General features: G+C 34.5%; 6 protein-coding genes across 6 annotated transcripts; all 6 read right to left on the reverse strand.

The window, feature by feature from the left end:
• Positions 1-238: 238 nt before the first annotated feature.
• LOC117206717 (odorant receptor Or2-like) lies at positions 239-2,216 on the reverse strand. Its single transcript, XM_033446303.1, has 5 exons — positions 1,284-2,216; positions 786-885; positions 595-705; positions 368-523; positions 239-292 (listed from the first exon to the last, which is right to left on the reverse strand). The coding sequence occupies exons 1-5, from the start codon at positions 2,078-2,080 to the stop codon at positions 239-241; spliced, it is 1,218 nt and encodes a 405-aa protein (XP_033302194.1). The 5' UTR covers positions 2,081-2,216.
• A 918-nt stretch (positions 2,217-3,134) lies between these two features.
• LOC117206572 (odorant receptor Or2-like) lies at positions 3,135-4,754 on the reverse strand. The gene is made up of 5 exons (XM_033446049.1): positions 3,857-4,754; positions 3,675-3,774; positions 3,494-3,604; positions 3,267-3,422; positions 3,135-3,191 (listed from the first exon to the last, which is right to left on the reverse strand). Exons 1-5 carry the CDS (start codon positions 4,666-4,668, stop codon positions 3,135-3,137), a joined length of 1,236 nt encoding a protein of 411 aa, XP_033301940.1. The 5' UTR covers positions 4,669-4,754.
• A 624-nt stretch (positions 4,755-5,378) lies between these two features.
• On the reverse strand, positions 5,379-7,679 carry LOC117206650 (odorant receptor 49a-like). The gene is made up of 5 exons (XM_033446157.1): positions 6,630-7,679; positions 6,289-6,388; positions 5,981-6,091; positions 5,687-5,842; positions 5,379-5,626 (listed from the first exon to the last, which is right to left on the reverse strand). The coding sequence occupies exons 1-5, from the start codon at positions 7,436-7,438 to the stop codon at positions 5,570-5,572; spliced, it is 1,233 nt and encodes a 410-aa protein (XP_033302048.1). The 5' UTR covers positions 7,439-7,679; the 3' UTR covers positions 5,379-5,569.
• A 595-nt stretch (positions 7,680-8,274) lies between these two features.
• LOC117206573 (odorant receptor 82a-like) lies at positions 8,275-10,422 on the reverse strand. Its single transcript, XM_033446050.1, has 4 exons — positions 9,415-10,422; positions 9,255-9,354; positions 8,543-8,653; positions 8,275-8,460 (listed from the first exon to the last, which is right to left on the reverse strand). Exons 1-4 carry the CDS (start codon positions 10,209-10,211, stop codon positions 8,275-8,277), a joined length of 1,194 nt encoding a protein of 397 aa, XP_033301941.1. The 5' UTR covers positions 10,212-10,422.
• Positions 10,423-11,182: 760 nt separating this feature from the next.
• On the reverse strand, positions 11,183-13,343 carry LOC117206652 (odorant receptor 82a-like). The gene is made up of 5 exons (XM_033446159.1): positions 12,446-13,343; positions 12,278-12,377; positions 11,732-11,842; positions 11,516-11,671; positions 11,183-11,411 (listed from the first exon to the last, which is right to left on the reverse strand). The coding sequence occupies exons 1-5, from the start codon at positions 13,243-13,245 to the stop codon at positions 11,355-11,357; spliced, it is 1,224 nt and encodes a 407-aa protein (XP_033302050.1). The 5' UTR covers positions 13,246-13,343; the 3' UTR covers positions 11,183-11,354.
• A 704-nt stretch (positions 13,344-14,047) lies between these two features.
• On the reverse strand, positions 14,048-15,883 carry LOC117206646 (odorant receptor 67a-like). Its single transcript, XM_033446154.1, has 5 exons — positions 15,069-15,883; positions 14,898-14,997; positions 14,431-14,541; positions 14,182-14,337; positions 14,048-14,101 (listed from the first exon to the last, which is right to left on the reverse strand). The coding sequence occupies exons 1-5, from the start codon at positions 15,881-15,883 to the stop codon at positions 14,048-14,050; spliced, it is 1,236 nt and encodes a 411-aa protein (XP_033302045.1).
• Positions 15,884-16,368: the final 485 nt, after the last annotated feature.

Below are 16,368 nucleotides of genomic sequence, written 5' to 3' on the forward strand. Positions count from 1 at the left end.
ATTTTCAAACGTTTATCGTATAATTTAGTCCGTTGTATATTTTAGAGTCTAACACTAAAATAATTCAAATTATTTCAATAATAAATTGGAGACTTCACTCAGAATATTAAATAAATTATGTAAATTTTAGGTACAGCTTCAGCATCCCATTTGGGACAGAATGTCTGGAAAAGTAAGTACTCAGCAATAGACTAACATTATTTCATGGTAGTATTGTCAAAAATCATACATTTCATTACTAGTCTGTAACTGTTTGAAGTAAATTCAGATAAACTAGCGATGTTTTTGCTACCTGGAAATAGTAAAGTACAAAATTTTGATTTAATTGTGTCATAATATTAAAATTATTTAAAAAATAAGAACTTACGGAGCTAAAAGTATTCAGAGACAATTCAATAATTTTACCGGCCGTTAGTTTCGGTGGATATTGAGATATAGAGATCAGTAGAATTAGGTCGTAAGCTCTCTTAGCTGGCAGCTGATACCATTCGATTTCGTAGGAAGTTGTACCAATTTGGCTACACTAATTACGATCATTGAGAACGCTTAATAATATAGAAAATGTGTAAATAAGCGAAATTCCTGTTTAACTACCTGTTCAGTGAGAAGTTCGCCTATGTAGCAAAATATAAATATATTAAATGTGAAGGAGGTCAACAGAGTCATATAAGTCAATGTAGCGATTAGATCACTGTTTGCCCATTCCTAAAAAGCATTTAACATAATGACACTTTCTTGCAATTAATCATTAAAATACATAAAGACATATCAGTTCAATTGCTTGCCATTAAGCAGTAATATTCCAGTATACACATGCAAATCGTGCACTCTACGATTTCTGTTAAGCATATCTGATACAAAGCATCTTCGATGTTCTTTGAAAATCTGAAATTTTCATACATTTACTTCTTTATATAAGATTCTTTTCGTAATATAAAAGATTTCGTTATACATTAGAATACAGTCGGGAAGGGATTAAGTGTACAGGCGGAGTAGATATCAATGAAGTTTAACCGAATTAGTATTAGTAGTGTATTGAATTACATTTTATTTATTATATGTATAGCATTATAATATATAGATTATTTATTAAATAATTGAAATTAATATTTACATTTTTTTTTGCAAACGTGTCGTATTTAACGAAACTTTATTGATACCACCTTGCACTACCTATTCATTTATTTTTGTCACCGATTGTACGATATATAAATTGTATGAAAAGTGCATAAACTCTTATCATGTTGGAGATCTTATCAATTAACAACTTTGATATTCGTTACCTTAATGTTTCCGCGTGATCGTGCACAATCACACTAAAGAGATCACGATCCTTGCTCTCCACCAAATTCTGCAATCTTGCTATTTGTATTTGAATCTGGCCACAAACGTGAGTAACAAACACTGCAGCCAAACCATATGCAACCGTGGTGATGCTATACATAATCATAGCAGCGAAGCAGTGAAGAAAGAACACGATTTCATACGTAGGACTGGATTGCGTATCAAAAAACGGGTCGTAACCGATATACGCCAATGGTCTAACTGTGTAATTTTCTCTAGTCCTCTCCTTGGACAAGAATTGCGCCACCGTGTGATAGGACATTCCACCTGTATATATAAAAACAGCGCACATGGTGATAAGCTTTCTGCTAATGCCCGCGTATTTTAACATAATCGCCCGATGACTCGGATCCTGCACTCTCTTCCAGTCATTTTTGAGCTGTCGGATGCACCTCTGTAGGAAGGCTCCTTTTCGGGCGAGGTAACTGTACTTAACTGTTGCAAATACACAGAAGCTAACCGGACCGAGCATTTTCATCTTCATATATAAATTTTTCTCTACGAAGAAGAAATGATGACCAGATGGCAAAATGATGAAGAATATGCTGGAGTAGCACGTGATCATGAGTACGATTGCGAGGAGCTGTTCGAGTCTGCTAGTATGATTGTTAAGGAGAGGCCATATTCCAATTAGCTTCAACAGCCATTGACACATCTGCAGCGTGTAATGTATGTCGTTTTGGTAATGGTTATTTTTCAGTTGATCGTCAACTATAGTGTATGATCGATCATACATACTGGCAGCTCTAGTGCACACTGTCGACTGGCCGATAGGATAGAAACTTTCAACACGATACTGTCAGAACGCAAGCGCGCGCTTCTCCGTTTCGATGAACTTCTCCACACACTTCGTGAATGAGGGGGCTTCGTAGGGGAAACTTTCTTCGGTGATTATTAAGCATGCAAGTTTTTTCATCTTTTATAGGTTCTGTATTCGCATGTTGGAGGCGAACTGTGGTGCTTGAGTGTAGTTACAGAGCGCAGAAGTAGTGTGATCGAATAATAAGTTTGTTGTAGTCCACTTTTTAAATTTTGTTATAGGTGATGACATATCTTATTATGGTTCCTAAATGACGTATGATGTGAACTATGAATTAATATTTTTATGTTAGATATATATTGTACTACTGTATGTCAGAACGTATTATACTTTGTGTTGAATACACATATCACACTATCAGTGTTTTAAATTGTTGGAATCTTTATATATATATATTTAACTAATAGCGACATTTTCCAAGTTTGCCTGTCGAGTGTTTTGTGCAATGGATGTCTGCTTTGTTTGAAGAAAATTATATGGTAACTTTTTATGTTAGCAGCAGCTTTAGAATTTAATTATACGCGATGAGGTTTATGAAAAGGGACGGAGATGTTTTAGGGATATTTCCAGCAATACTATTTTATATGTCTGAAAATGTAAGATTAACATCTATTTTTTAGTGGATAATGAAGAGAAGAAAAATGTAATTATGGGAAAAAAACGAAAGGTTAAAATCCTGTCGTGTATCGTTTCTAGAATTCAATCATCAATCCAGTTTTTAATGTCACTTTTCCAATTTTCAATCGTTTACCGTATTATTCTGTCTGTTGTATATTGTAAAGTTTAATATTAAAATAATTCAAATTATTTCAACAATGAATATCCGATTTCACTAAGAATATTAAATAAATTGTGTAATTTCCAAGTAGAACGCCAGCATCACATTTGGGACAGAATATCTGTAATAATAATTTTTCAGTAGTGGAATGGCATAATTTCATGTTAATATGATCAGAAATCGTAAGTTAAATTACCAGTCAGTAACTGTTCGAAGTAAATTCAAATAAATTACCGACGATTTTGCTACCTGGAAACAGTAAAGAGTAAAACTTTGATTTAATTGTGTCATAATATTAACACTATTTCAAAAATAAAGACTTACAGAGCTAAAAGTATTCAGAGACAGTTCAATTATTTTTCCGGCCGTCAGCTTTGGTGGATAGTGAGATATGGAGATCAGTAGAATTAGGTCATAAGCTTTCTTAGCTGGCAGCTGATACCATTCGATTTCATAGGAAGTTGTACCAATTTGGCTACACTGATTACGACCATCGAAAATACTTAATAACGTAAAAAATACATAAATAAGCGAAATTCTTTTGTAGCTACCTGTTCAGTGAGAATTTCGCCTATGTAGCAAAATATAAATATATTAAATGTGAAGGAGATCAACAGAGTAACGTAAGTTAATATGGCGATCGCATCGCTATTTTGCCATTCCTAAAATATATTGCGAATAACATCTTTTCATAACCATAGAAAATAAAGAGATATTAATTGAATTGTTTACCATCATACAATAATATTCGAGTAAACACATAATAATCGTCGATTCGACAATCTCCGTCAGACATATTTCACGCAAAGCTTCCTCAACATTTTTCGAAAATCTAAAATATCCACGTGTTTCGTTCTCTAACATTTCCTTCATTTTATAAAACTCTCGTTGTATACTTATTTTATATTCCTTACCTTAAAACTTCCACGTGATCGTGCACGATAACGGACATAGAATCACGGCCGTTGTTCTTTCTCTTCTCGTTTTCCACCAAATCATGCAATCTTGCTATTTGTACTTGGATCTGTCCACAAATGTGAGTAACAAAGATCGCAGCTAAACTGTATGCAACCGTCGTCACGCTGTACATGATCATAGCAGCGAAGCACTGGAGGAAAAACACAACTTCGTACGTAGGACTGGATTGAGTATCCAAGAACGAATCGTAGCCAGGATAAGTCAGTGGTCTAAATGTATAATTCTTCTTATTCCTTTCTTTCGATAAGAATTGCATTACCGTGTGATATGACATTCCGCCAGTATATAGAAAAATGGCACAAAGTGTGATGAGTTTTCTGCTGACCGTCGCATATTTTAACATGATCGTTCGATGATTCGGATCCTGTACCATTTTCCAGTCTTTTTCAACATGCTGGATGCAACGTTCAAAGAAGGCTCCTTTCACACCAAGGTAGCAATATTTAATCGTGGAAGAGAGACAAAAGCCAACTGGGCCGAGCAGTTTCACTTTCACGTGCACACTCTTCTCCACGAAAAAGATATGATAAAATGATGGTAAGATAATAAAGAGCAAACTGGAGAAGCACATGATCATCAGGATGACCGAGACAAGCTGCTCTAGTTTACTGGTATGATTACTAACGAGAGGCCACACTCCGATTGGTTTTAACAGCCATTGGCACATTTGCAGCGTGTAATGTATATCGTTTTCATAATGTATGTTTCTCAGCTGATCATCAACTGTGGTGTATGGTCGATCATGCATACTGACAGCTCTGGTGTACAGGGACGACTGATCGACAGGATAGAAACTTTCGACACGATATGGTCAGAACGCAAGCGCGCGTCTCTTCGTTTGAACTCCTCCACGTGTGTGCGCTTTGTAGGCAAGGGGACACACAGTGGGGAAACTTTCGTCGATAATTAGCGAGCACTCATTCTTGTTTCTTCATTTGCAGGTTTTACATTCGCTGGAGGGTAGTGCTCGAGACATAGTGCAAAGAAATCATTTGATCGGATGATAAGTGTATGTCGTCTAGTTCTTCTATTGAAAGATTTTTATGTACTATTGTGGTTCCTTAATGCAGTGAGATTTGAAATACGATTATATCGTGCACTTATATTGGTATTGTTTTATATTAGCTATGCTCACTATACCATTAATGTTATGAATTAAAAAAATGTTTATTTAAACTGTGTTATTTTCTAAATTCATTTTTAGTATAATGTATCATATGATATCTTTTATGCAAATAGGACGACTGTAAAAGTTTTTTATCTGTTCTTCGGTTTATATAAAATTAGATCTTCAATTATATCTTAAATCTCATTCTAATGAAAATTTAGTGTTAGTGTCCAACAAAGTACAAAAAAGAGTAACAAAAAGTGTAATTGAGAGAAACTTTGTGATATTATTTTTAATATTCATACTTCTCTTTTAATATTCTCTTTAAATTCTTAACGTATAATCGTAAATTGAACTTTCAAGTATTTATTGTATAAATCTATTTTCCAAATTATTTTAGTACGTAACGCAAGTACTTTATTATATTAAAATAATTCTAATCATTTCAACAATATATCTCGGTTTAAGCGCAGCATATCCGATAAATCACGTAGAATTCAGGTACAGGATTCTTTTCTTTACCATATCTTGGTAACTTTATTTAGAATTCAGTAACCGTTCGCAGCATGTTCAGGTAAACTAGCGAGGATTTCAACACCTAAAAATAATAAACTTTATTATTCGTTAAAAATTTCATTTTCAGTTCGAGATCACGTACAACGCCAAAAGTGTTCATCGATAGAACGAGTATTTTTCCAGCCGTGAGTTTCAGAGGGTATTTCGATATGGCGAGCACCAGAACGATGTCACGAGCTTTTCTCCCAGGTAGATTGTACCATTCTATATCGTACAAAGCGGTCGCGATTTCGCTACCCTGGTACAACACTCATATCTATTATGCCAATGGTTAATTATCCAATGGTTAAGTGTCTATGTTGAAACATGGAGTGAATAATGAGGCGAAAAACTGTATGAATGAATCACGTCTTGAGTATATACTTTTTATAAATACCTGCCCAAGAAGAAGCTCTCCTACGTAACAATATATCAGTATATTAAAGGTGAAAGAAGTTAAAAGGATGATATACGTTGAGATCGCGACTGAATCGCTAGTCTCCCATTCCTAAAATATATTGCTTTATAATTGTTGTTTTAAACGCATATACTGTTTTTTGGTATTTGAAATTATACATATGTTATGATACATATACGTGTAATATTAATTACATAATAATTTATACATAGCTATACATATACGAGATTACGTTAATAATATTTGTTATTTGATATATATAGAATAATAATTTGCGTTACTTTTACCATCATACAGTAATATTCGAGTAAGCATATTAGCAAGGTGGACAGCATTACTTCTATCAAGAATAATCCTTGTAATGCAGTTTCAATGTTTTTCGTAAATCTGCAATGTCATAGTTATTTCTCGAGCAATATAATAATGTGTAATTAAAGGGTTCAGTAGGAAAGTCGTATAAGTGTACCTTTTTCTAGAAATGAATTAAGCACAGAAAACGATGTATAGAAGATTTTTTTTTAATGAATTTTAATGATATGCTTTAATGTTTGAGGGCACAAAGATTTTTCTATCAAACTTCGCTCAAAATTTTCTTTCCTTTCTTTTCTTAATTATTTAACTGCTTTACCTCAGAATCTCCACGTGTTCACTCACGATAACCGCCAAATGATCCTCGATCCCATTTTCCAACGCCTTCCCATTCTTCCTCAGGTTCTCCAGCCTCAACGTTTGTATCTTAATCTGTCCACAGGCGTGCGTAGTAAAAATCGCCGTCAAACTATATGCAGCCATCGTGATATTACCTGTGACCAGAACGTAAACACAGTGCATACAATACACGATTTCATACGTGGGGCTTTCTTGAATATCGAAAAATGCCTCGTAGCCAGGATAGGTGAGCGGCCTGATCGTTATGTTCTCATTAATCTTCTTCTTCGATAATAATGGCATAATAGTGTGATAAGACAGACCACCGGTATACATAAATGCCGCACATAGAGTGATCAGATTTCTGCCCATGGTTACGTATCGAACCATGATTGCACGATGATCTTTGTCTTGCAGCATCTTCCAATTTTTCTTTACATGTTTGACACAACGACCGAGTTCTGAACTTTTTACGCCAAGGTAACCGTACTTAAACAGTGCAGTTACACAAAATGCTAATGGACCCAAGAATTTGATTTTCATGTTCATGTCTTTTTCATAGAACAAGATATAGTAACCGAATGGCACGATGACAAATTGCAAGATTGAACAGCAAATTATGATTAACAACACAGACACTATTTTCTCGAATTTGTTCACGTGATCGTGCAGGAAAAAGTAGATGCCTAAAGGCTTCAAGATCCAATGACAAAATTGGAATGTGTGATATATGTCGCTTTTGTAATGGTTATTTTGTAGATGATCGTTGACATCTCTGGAGGATCGCATGTTGACGCTTTCGGCGCACAGCGTCGACTAAACTCACTGAACGATGCTCACAACGATACTGAAAGGGATATATATTGGGACGCAAGCGCAAAACTGAATGAATGAAACTTTATTTCATAATCGATAGGTATTACGCGTATTCCAGTCACATGTTACTCCTGGCTGGCTTGTGTTTGGGTTTCCACTGTGGGGACTCGTCCCTATAGCGATATGTGGTCAATAGTTCTTGTCATTTTGCTTAACCTTGTTGTTTTTCTTGGGTCTCTATGATCGAAAATTATATTTCTATACTGATAGCTTCTAAATATATGGTTTTAGTGTCTTATTATTATTTTTTTATGTCACGCTTCTTATGAATAAACTATTTCTCAGTTTGAAAAGGAGATATCTAGAAGGATGTAAATGCGAGAAAGAAAGAAGAACAACAGGATTAATGTACTTTTAGTGCAATTGTAAAATTTTGAAACAAATTTTTCTGAAGTACTATTTCTATCAATTGAGTTTTCGTGAAATTGATCGTTTAAGAAGTATGGATGTGAAGCATATAAAAAAATACTTTCGAATAATATAACGCATATTTCTCCATGTTCAATGTAACGTCATTTGGTATCTGTGACGCACATATATACGAGGTAAAAGAAATGCTTATTTATATATTCAACTTTACATAAATATGTTTGAATAAAAAATCTACTAAGTTTATTATCTAAATATATCTTTCTTACATGTGCAGTCTATATCATGGTCGTTTGACGAAGCATATTGAAATAGGTGAAAACAGTTTTTATTATCTGTAATTGCAAAGGATATTTCTTGAGAATTAATAATATTATTTTTTAAGAATTAAGAGAATTAAAAGGACATACATTACCAAAAGTGTACACGGACATGGTAATTATCTTTCCAGCTGTTATTTTAACTTCCATATGAGATCGTGAAATGATCATAATTATACTAAGGATATTTTTATCAGGCAAGTGATACCAGTTCGTCATGTAAACCATGTCACCAACTTTCTGGCACTATCAGCAACATAACCGGTAACTCAATCAATCATGCAGATAATTATGTTTAAGATTGTCGCTTAAGTTGCCTGTTTATTACCTGTTCCTTGAGTACTTCACCGATATAACATATTAAGAAAATGTTGAAAGTCATAGATAGAAATACCATAACATATATGATCATAGCCTGAACATTATGTTCAGACCATTCCTAAGGAAAATATAAATACTTTTAATTGGATCGACCATCTCCATTGTCTACGTTGATAAGTATTACAGTTTTTTTCTTTTTTGCCTCAATTTGTAAAACTTAAACAAAATTTTATATTATCATATTTGTTATTGTAGAGAACATATTTTTTAATATCATGTAATCATTATCAGATTGTAGTGGCAATAGTAAATAAAATGTATAAAAGTCTCTTTGTGGAATTGAGGCAGTAGTATCGATGAATATATAGTCAGACAAATTACTTTTAATACGGAAATATACAAAAAAGTTACAAGTTCTCAGGACAGAAGCAAAATTTCAATGATTAACGAACATTGGATATTTATCAATAATAACAATGATGAATGATAAACGATAATGGACATATTTGATGATTACTGAATAAAAGATATAATTCAATAATTATTGTTGGAAATAATGAAAGTTTCGTTTTATAATTCTCTTATCGACACTTAGGGATAAAATACAAATCTTTCCATCTTTCTTCGTTCTCCTCTAATTTATTTCAGAAATTTTGCCTCTGGTCGGTAGATCCATAAAATTACCATATATGTATATATTTGTTATTATATCAGCATACCGCAAGTATATAATAGCAGGGCATGCACATACCCAGCATACACTTGAACATTTCCATGAAGCATATTGGGCTCATTATACGTTCAATACGTGCTATCAAACTGAATTTAATATTACATTAGGTAAATTTATTAAAATATCAGGATAAAATAAAATATTACCTTAGAACTCTCAGATGATGTTCAACGATTACACCGATTTTGTTAATCTGGGCTTGCTTATTCTGTTGCTTGGTCTGATTTGTGAATTCGTCGACCCACGTCACCATTATGTTCAACTGACCAAGAGCGTGGCTTGCAAATACGGTAGCAAGACTAAAAGAACCTGCAGCGCCCGAACTCACTACAAGTGCTGACAGGAATTGTGTACCGAGGATTATGTCGTGTGTCGGATTAGTCTGAACTGCGAATTTATATGCCGGGCAAGGTAAAGTATATATGTCCATGGTTTCGTTGCCGACTTTGATGGTCCGTCTAAACGCACCCAATACAATGCAAGTATAAATCATGGTGCCCTGCATGAAACCTGCGCAAAATCCAGCAACGTAACGACCGAGTTTCGCGTTCTTCCACATCTCATACCGATCCTGCACCCTCGTTATCATTTTCCAATCGGATCGCACGCGTTCTATGCAATAATTAATATCCTCTTGACGTAACAACAGCACAGCATAATTGAACCCATCGACACACCAGTGGCTTAAAGGACCAAGCGTCTTGAGTTTCAAGTAAATATCTTCTTTTACGAGAATTATATGAAGAAAACCAGGGACTATTGTGAACAATACGATGCACCAACAGATCACGATTGAAATTTGCGCTAAGATCTTTTCGCGTCTCGTGGTAGAAGGTGAGTTGGGCCAAGCTCCCATTGGTTGTAAATACCATCGGCTCAACTGTACGCTGTATTCACCGAGATTACCATACTTTTTTTTAGCTGCAACCAGCTCGTCTGCCATTGTATTCCCTGACCGAAGTTTCGAATGCAACTGAACCGGGGGAACAATAGTTCGCGTTGCTTATTGCTTGCGCATACTTCGTCAAAGGATTCGCGCCGATCGATTCGTTTAGTGACCTGCTGCAACTTTTTGCTGTAAACGAATCTCAATACGCTTCAAGTTGTTGATAGCAGTTTTATGAGTCGAGCAATATTGGGGGAATGGAGCGGAGAAGGACTTGTACAATCGCAGAGGAGACATTTTAAGTGTGAAATATGATTTAGAAATCTGAAATGTATCAGATCATTTCGGTGCACAAGTTGGTAGGTGAATGTGTAAAGTTTGGAATAATTCTGCTCAAATAATCATTCTAAATTTTAATTATTATAGTTTTGCTATCATAAGAAATATGTAGATGTAACATTAGTTTATAGAAGAATGTGTTTTCAAGTAGTGATAGTACAGTATATTAAGTATATTGAGTATATTGAGATGACGGCTGTAACATGCGTAGTCAGTAACGATTTTAATATCTGTAACAGAAGACATTCGATTGAAGTACATTGCACCATGATTGATAGACACTTGTGCGTAAGTGCGTATTAGCTACAATGAAGTTTTAGAATTGCGCATGTGCTAACAGCATGGTATATGGCAAATCAGGTTCGAGAAGCTTACTGTCTGTGCAGTTGAAATCTCCTTATAACCACCTGTTGATTCAATCCGTAGCAAGGTATGTAAGTGCATCTATACAATCCAGTGAAATTTCTAGAAATGTTTTTACGAATAAATATAAATATATTTGATATTGTTTGAATAAGTAAAAAATAACTAATCCATACTAATCAGTAATAATTTCAAAAGCTATTCTAGATTAAAATAATAATCATTTCACATGAACTTTCAATAGTATTAATTTTTCAGGAATGTTGTCCAATAATTAATTGTTTACAAATATGATTAGATATAATTATAATTTTATCAACCATCTCGATGACATTTATGCTATAATATGTTCTTTTTTACAGACACTGCACACCTCACAAGCACACATTTAATCATCATAAAAGGCGAAAGAAATATTTTTTGTACCTTCAAGTTATTTCAACAGAAAAATGATAAACTTTATTGTCTAAGTAGATATACGTTAAAGATATGTGCAGTTTACGTCATCGTCGTCTGACATAGCATATTTAGATACGCAAAAACTGTCTTTACTATCTGCAATCACACGTGATTCCATGAATATTTTTGAATATTCCATGAATATTTATTTTTCCATATATATTTATTCTTTCAAAATTAACAAAATTGAGAACACGTACATTGGCGAATGTTAATACGGACATGTCAATGATCTTTCCCGCAGTTATTTTAACTTCCATGCTAGACCGAGAAATGATCATAATCAGATTTATGATATCTTGGTCAGGCAAATGATGCCAGTCTGCCATATAAACCATGTCTCCAATCTTTTTACACTATTAGCATTTGAGTCAATCAGTTTAAAGTATTAGATTATGTTACCGTACGTTCATTACCTTTTCCATTATTATTTCACCGATGTAACATACTAAAAAAATGTTGCAAGTCATAGATATAATTATCATAACATATGCAGCTATGTTCTGAATATTATGTTCAGACCATTCCTGAGGAAAAGTAAATATTTCCAATTAGATTCAACAACTATAATGTTCAGACGAATTTTATAGCATTTTTATTGTTTTAATTCGGGGAGCATATATTAATCAGATTTAAGTATTTGTAAACATTAGACATTATTCTTTTGAATTTTCAACATAAAAACGTACGAAACTTATTATATTGAAGGCCCACGGAGCGAAAGCAAATTTTCAAACAATTTAACACAAACTATGTTTAAATTTAATAAATATATCCAATGATTAATAATTAATTAATAATTAATAATTACTTAATAATTAATTTATAAACTCAAAGATTCTTGGCTGTGACAATAAAAGTCTCACTTGATAATTGCTTTTTTCATTTCATGGTAGAAATTTTGTTTCCAATCAGTGGTCCTATAGAATTACCATACACATTTCTTAATATGTTTAGCATACCGCAAGAATGTAATAGCTAGGCATGCACATACCCAGCATACATTTGAACATTTCCATGAAGCATATTGGACTCATAATACGTTCGATACGTGCGATCAAACTGCATTTCAAAATACATTAGTCAAATTCATTAAATTATCAAAATAAGAATATAAAAACAAGTATTACCTTAGAGCTCTCAAATGATGTTCCACGATTACGCCTATTTTATTGGCTCGAGCATTACTATTTTGATCTTTCGAATGCTGATTCACGAACTCGTTGATCCAAGTTACCATTATGTTTAACTGACCAAGAGCATGGCTTGCGAATACTGTAGCAAGACTAAACGCGCCAGCGGCGCTTGATGTTGCGATAAATGCTGATAAAAATTGTGTACCAAGAATGATGTCGTGTCCTGGATTAGTTTGAACTGGAAGTTTATACGCTGGGCAAGGTAAAGTATATACGAGGATGGTCTCATTTCTGACTTCGATGGTTCGTTTAAATGCTCCTAATACAAGGCAAGTGCAAAAGACGCTCCCGTGCATGAAAGCGGCGCAGAAACACGCGATGTAGCGACCGAGTTTTGCATTCTTTAACATTACTCGTTGGTCTTCCAATCTTGTTATAGTCTTCCAGTCGGTTCTTATATGTTTTATGCAATAATGTATGTCACCTTGGCGTAGCAACAACACAGCGTAATTGAATCCTCCGACACACCAATGACTAAGCGGACCAAACATTTTTAGTTTGAGGTAAAGGTCTTCTTTCTCGAGCAGGATGTTTAATACTCCAGGAATTATAGTGAACAATGAAAAGCACCAACAAATTACATTCAAAATCCATGACATGAATTTTTCACGGTTAGTAGTAGAATTTGAAGAGGGCCAAGCGCCTATTGGTTTTAAGATCCATCGGTTCACCTGTATGCTGTACTCGCTAAGACTACCAAATTTTCTTTCAACCGTTACAGGGTCGTCTGTCATTGTGTTCACTCAGCAATGTCGCCGTTGCAACTGAATCGAGGGGAAAGTACTCTGTGTTACCCAATGTGCGCGCATACTTTGTCAAAGGATTCGCGCCGATCGATTCTGTCAGTTGCTGTTTACCGCTTTTTGTGGCGGTAAATTAATCTACGTGCGATTCAAATTGTTGACACTTGTCGTACGAATTCGACAATGTACACGCAATAGAGAACGAGTTACATTTTTATAAAAAATATGTGTTAAAAAGTCTTACTACAGAAATTAGTGGGTGAATATCTTCTTTAAATAATTGGTCTGCTTGGAATATATTATACTGGAGTTAGTAGATATTGTCCGTGTATGAAATATATATTTGAGTGCACGACCGTCAAGTTGATTCTTCAATTATTTATGTAGCGAGATACAGACAAATATTATTGCAAGTTACTATATTTTTCATTATTTTAGTACGGCATTTTTATTGCACTAAATATCTCTTTTATTGTTCTTGAATTAATATGAGGTAACTCCCAAATGACAAGCGATTCGAAATGCCAAATGGTCATGTTGTCGCGTACAATGTATTTATTCGAAAGAATATTTCAGGAAATAGCATGGAAATACTTTTAAGATTTCAAAATTTTTACTTTACAGTGATTTACAAATTTTCATTTATCTAAGCATTTATCATACTTAAAAATGAATCCATTTCTCTAAAATATAATCTTTCAAATCAGTAGAACTTGGAAACACATTTTTTCCGATAACTACTTTAGATTTTAATAAGAAGATGCGAAAGCAAATATAATACGATTTCGTTTTTTCATGTAGTGAGAGTACGAAGCAGACTCAAATATGCGAATGCGGACTTTAACACCTGTAGCGGAGAAAATTCTACAAGAATGCGGATTATATAATTCAAAATAATCAACGAATAGATAAATATACGCTACTTACGCTGCAGAAACTGGCTAACGATAATTCGACGAGCTTTCCCGCTGTTAATTTCGTGGAAGAGTTTGCAACGGCGAATATTAAAATCAGTCCTAGTGCTTTCTTTTGTGGCAAACGATACCAATCGATCATATAGGCCGATAGACTAATGTTCCTACACTACAATATTGAAATTACAGTATTTTATTAGAATTTCATTTATATTTCAGGTAAAATAATACCAAACGATAACTTTCAAAATAAGTAAATTACCTGTTCAGATAAAATTTCTCCAATGTAGCATAGGATGAAAATATTGAACGTAAATGATATGAGCAATGTGCAATAAGTCAATGTTCCTATAGTTTCACTTTGCTCCCATTCCTAGAAAATTGACAACAAAACATGACAAATGTAATTTAATATATCGATACAGTACAACTCCGTTTATATAATCTCTACTTATTTGAGCAAAAATTTAGTTAGTAATTGTAAATTAGTAAATGTAAATTTAGTCAATTAAATGAATTTCGGTTGTTTGAATCTGTTAATGTGAACATGGATTCCTATTAGGTAAACCAAAGATCAAAGCTGGTGAAGAGATACGTGTGGCCCTCATGATATGAATTTCAATTATATAAGGTATTTGTCGATGTTGTCAAAATTATGCGTAATTATACAAGTTCGTATAAATGGAGTTCTACTGTACTTTCATATCTTTATCAGCATCACTTCACTACCGTGAGTAAATAATATCCAAGGAAACAAATATTCATCGTACAGCCTATTAGTTCCACGAAACATATCTCGTTAAGAAGGTCTTCTATCTGAGAAATAAAACTAAAAATTGTTTGCAAATTATACGTTTACATAGTCTATACGATCCACATAAACATTGAAACACTTTTTACCCTAGTATGTGTAAATGATGTTCCACAATATCGCCTAATCCTTGTTCATGAACGTTCAAGTCCTTTCCTTCTTCCAGACTACCGACAAGTCTTTGAAGCTTTCTCACGAGGATTCCAAACTGTCCGCAGACGTGCATGACGAATACAGCAGCCAAGCTGCAAGCACCCACAGTTACCGAATATATCACAAATCCAGCCAAACATTGCATGAACTGCACGATTTCAAACGAAGGACTAGTCCGTGGATCCAGTAGACCACGGTAAATGGGAAACGCTTGTGACCTCACGGTTTCGTTGTCGATGATTTCCGTGCGTTTGGTGCATAGTGGCATCACGGTGGTATAGAAAAATCCGCCAGAATACATGAAGCCAGCGCAAAAGATCGCCAAAGATCTCCCAATTCTTGCATTCTCTTTCATAATTTCTCTGTCTTCTTGTCGCAGTTGCGCATGAATACGATCCCAGTCTGAGCGAATATTCTCGATACATTTTCCAATCTTGGCACCACGAGAGACGAGGATGTAATATTTAATCGCAGCCATCACGCAGAAACTGAGCGGACCGATCATTTTGATCTTGGTATCGAGATCGCCAGTTTTGTCGAGAACAGTGCAGAGAGCGCAAGGTACCAGGAGAAAACTTATTAGAAAGGAGCTAATCAAGGTGAGGATGATGGAATTGATCTTTTCTGTTGTTGTGATACACAGGGAGAGAGGCCAGACTCCGATTGACTTGAGTAACCAACGATTTATCTGGACAGTATACATCCAATCTTTGTCCCATGAATGGGCTGATGGATTTACAAGGACGACCATGCTGTATGGGATGATATTAACGAGTCGAAAGTGCGCGCACAACTGAAGCAATGATGAACGGTGATACATCGATTACTGAAGCTTTCGACATCGCGCATGTGCTAATTTCGTCGGCTTTCTCTCAACAAACCTGATTCGAGCAGCTTGCCAGTGCAGAACTTACCTCCTAACCACTAGTTGATTCGATCCGCGAGGAGGTGTGTATGTATGCACGGCAAAGCCATAAGTGCGAACGTATGGTATTAGAAATGTTTCTCCCATGAATTCTATGTAATTTTTATGTGCGATATTTTAATAGAATTGAAGCGGTTACAATACGTTTTTCGTAAATGCTATCATTCTTTTTTTTCTGTATCTTACCTCCTATTGTTGCATCACGTTTGTGATCTGAACCACAGTTATATTATATTATACAGTATATTGCATTTGTGATAAAGTTTAGTTTTCAATTAGTTTCAGTTGTATGTGTTACAGTAATCGCGTGA

This window comes from Bombus bifarius, unplaced genomic scaffold (assembly GCF_011952205.1).
Source record: "Bombus bifarius isolate JDL3187 unplaced genomic scaffold, Bbif_JDL3187 scf7180000008008, whole genome shotgun sequence".
In the NCBI taxonomy this organism is placed as follows: Eukaryota; Metazoa; Arthropoda; class Insecta; order Hymenoptera; family Apidae; genus Bombus; species Bombus bifarius.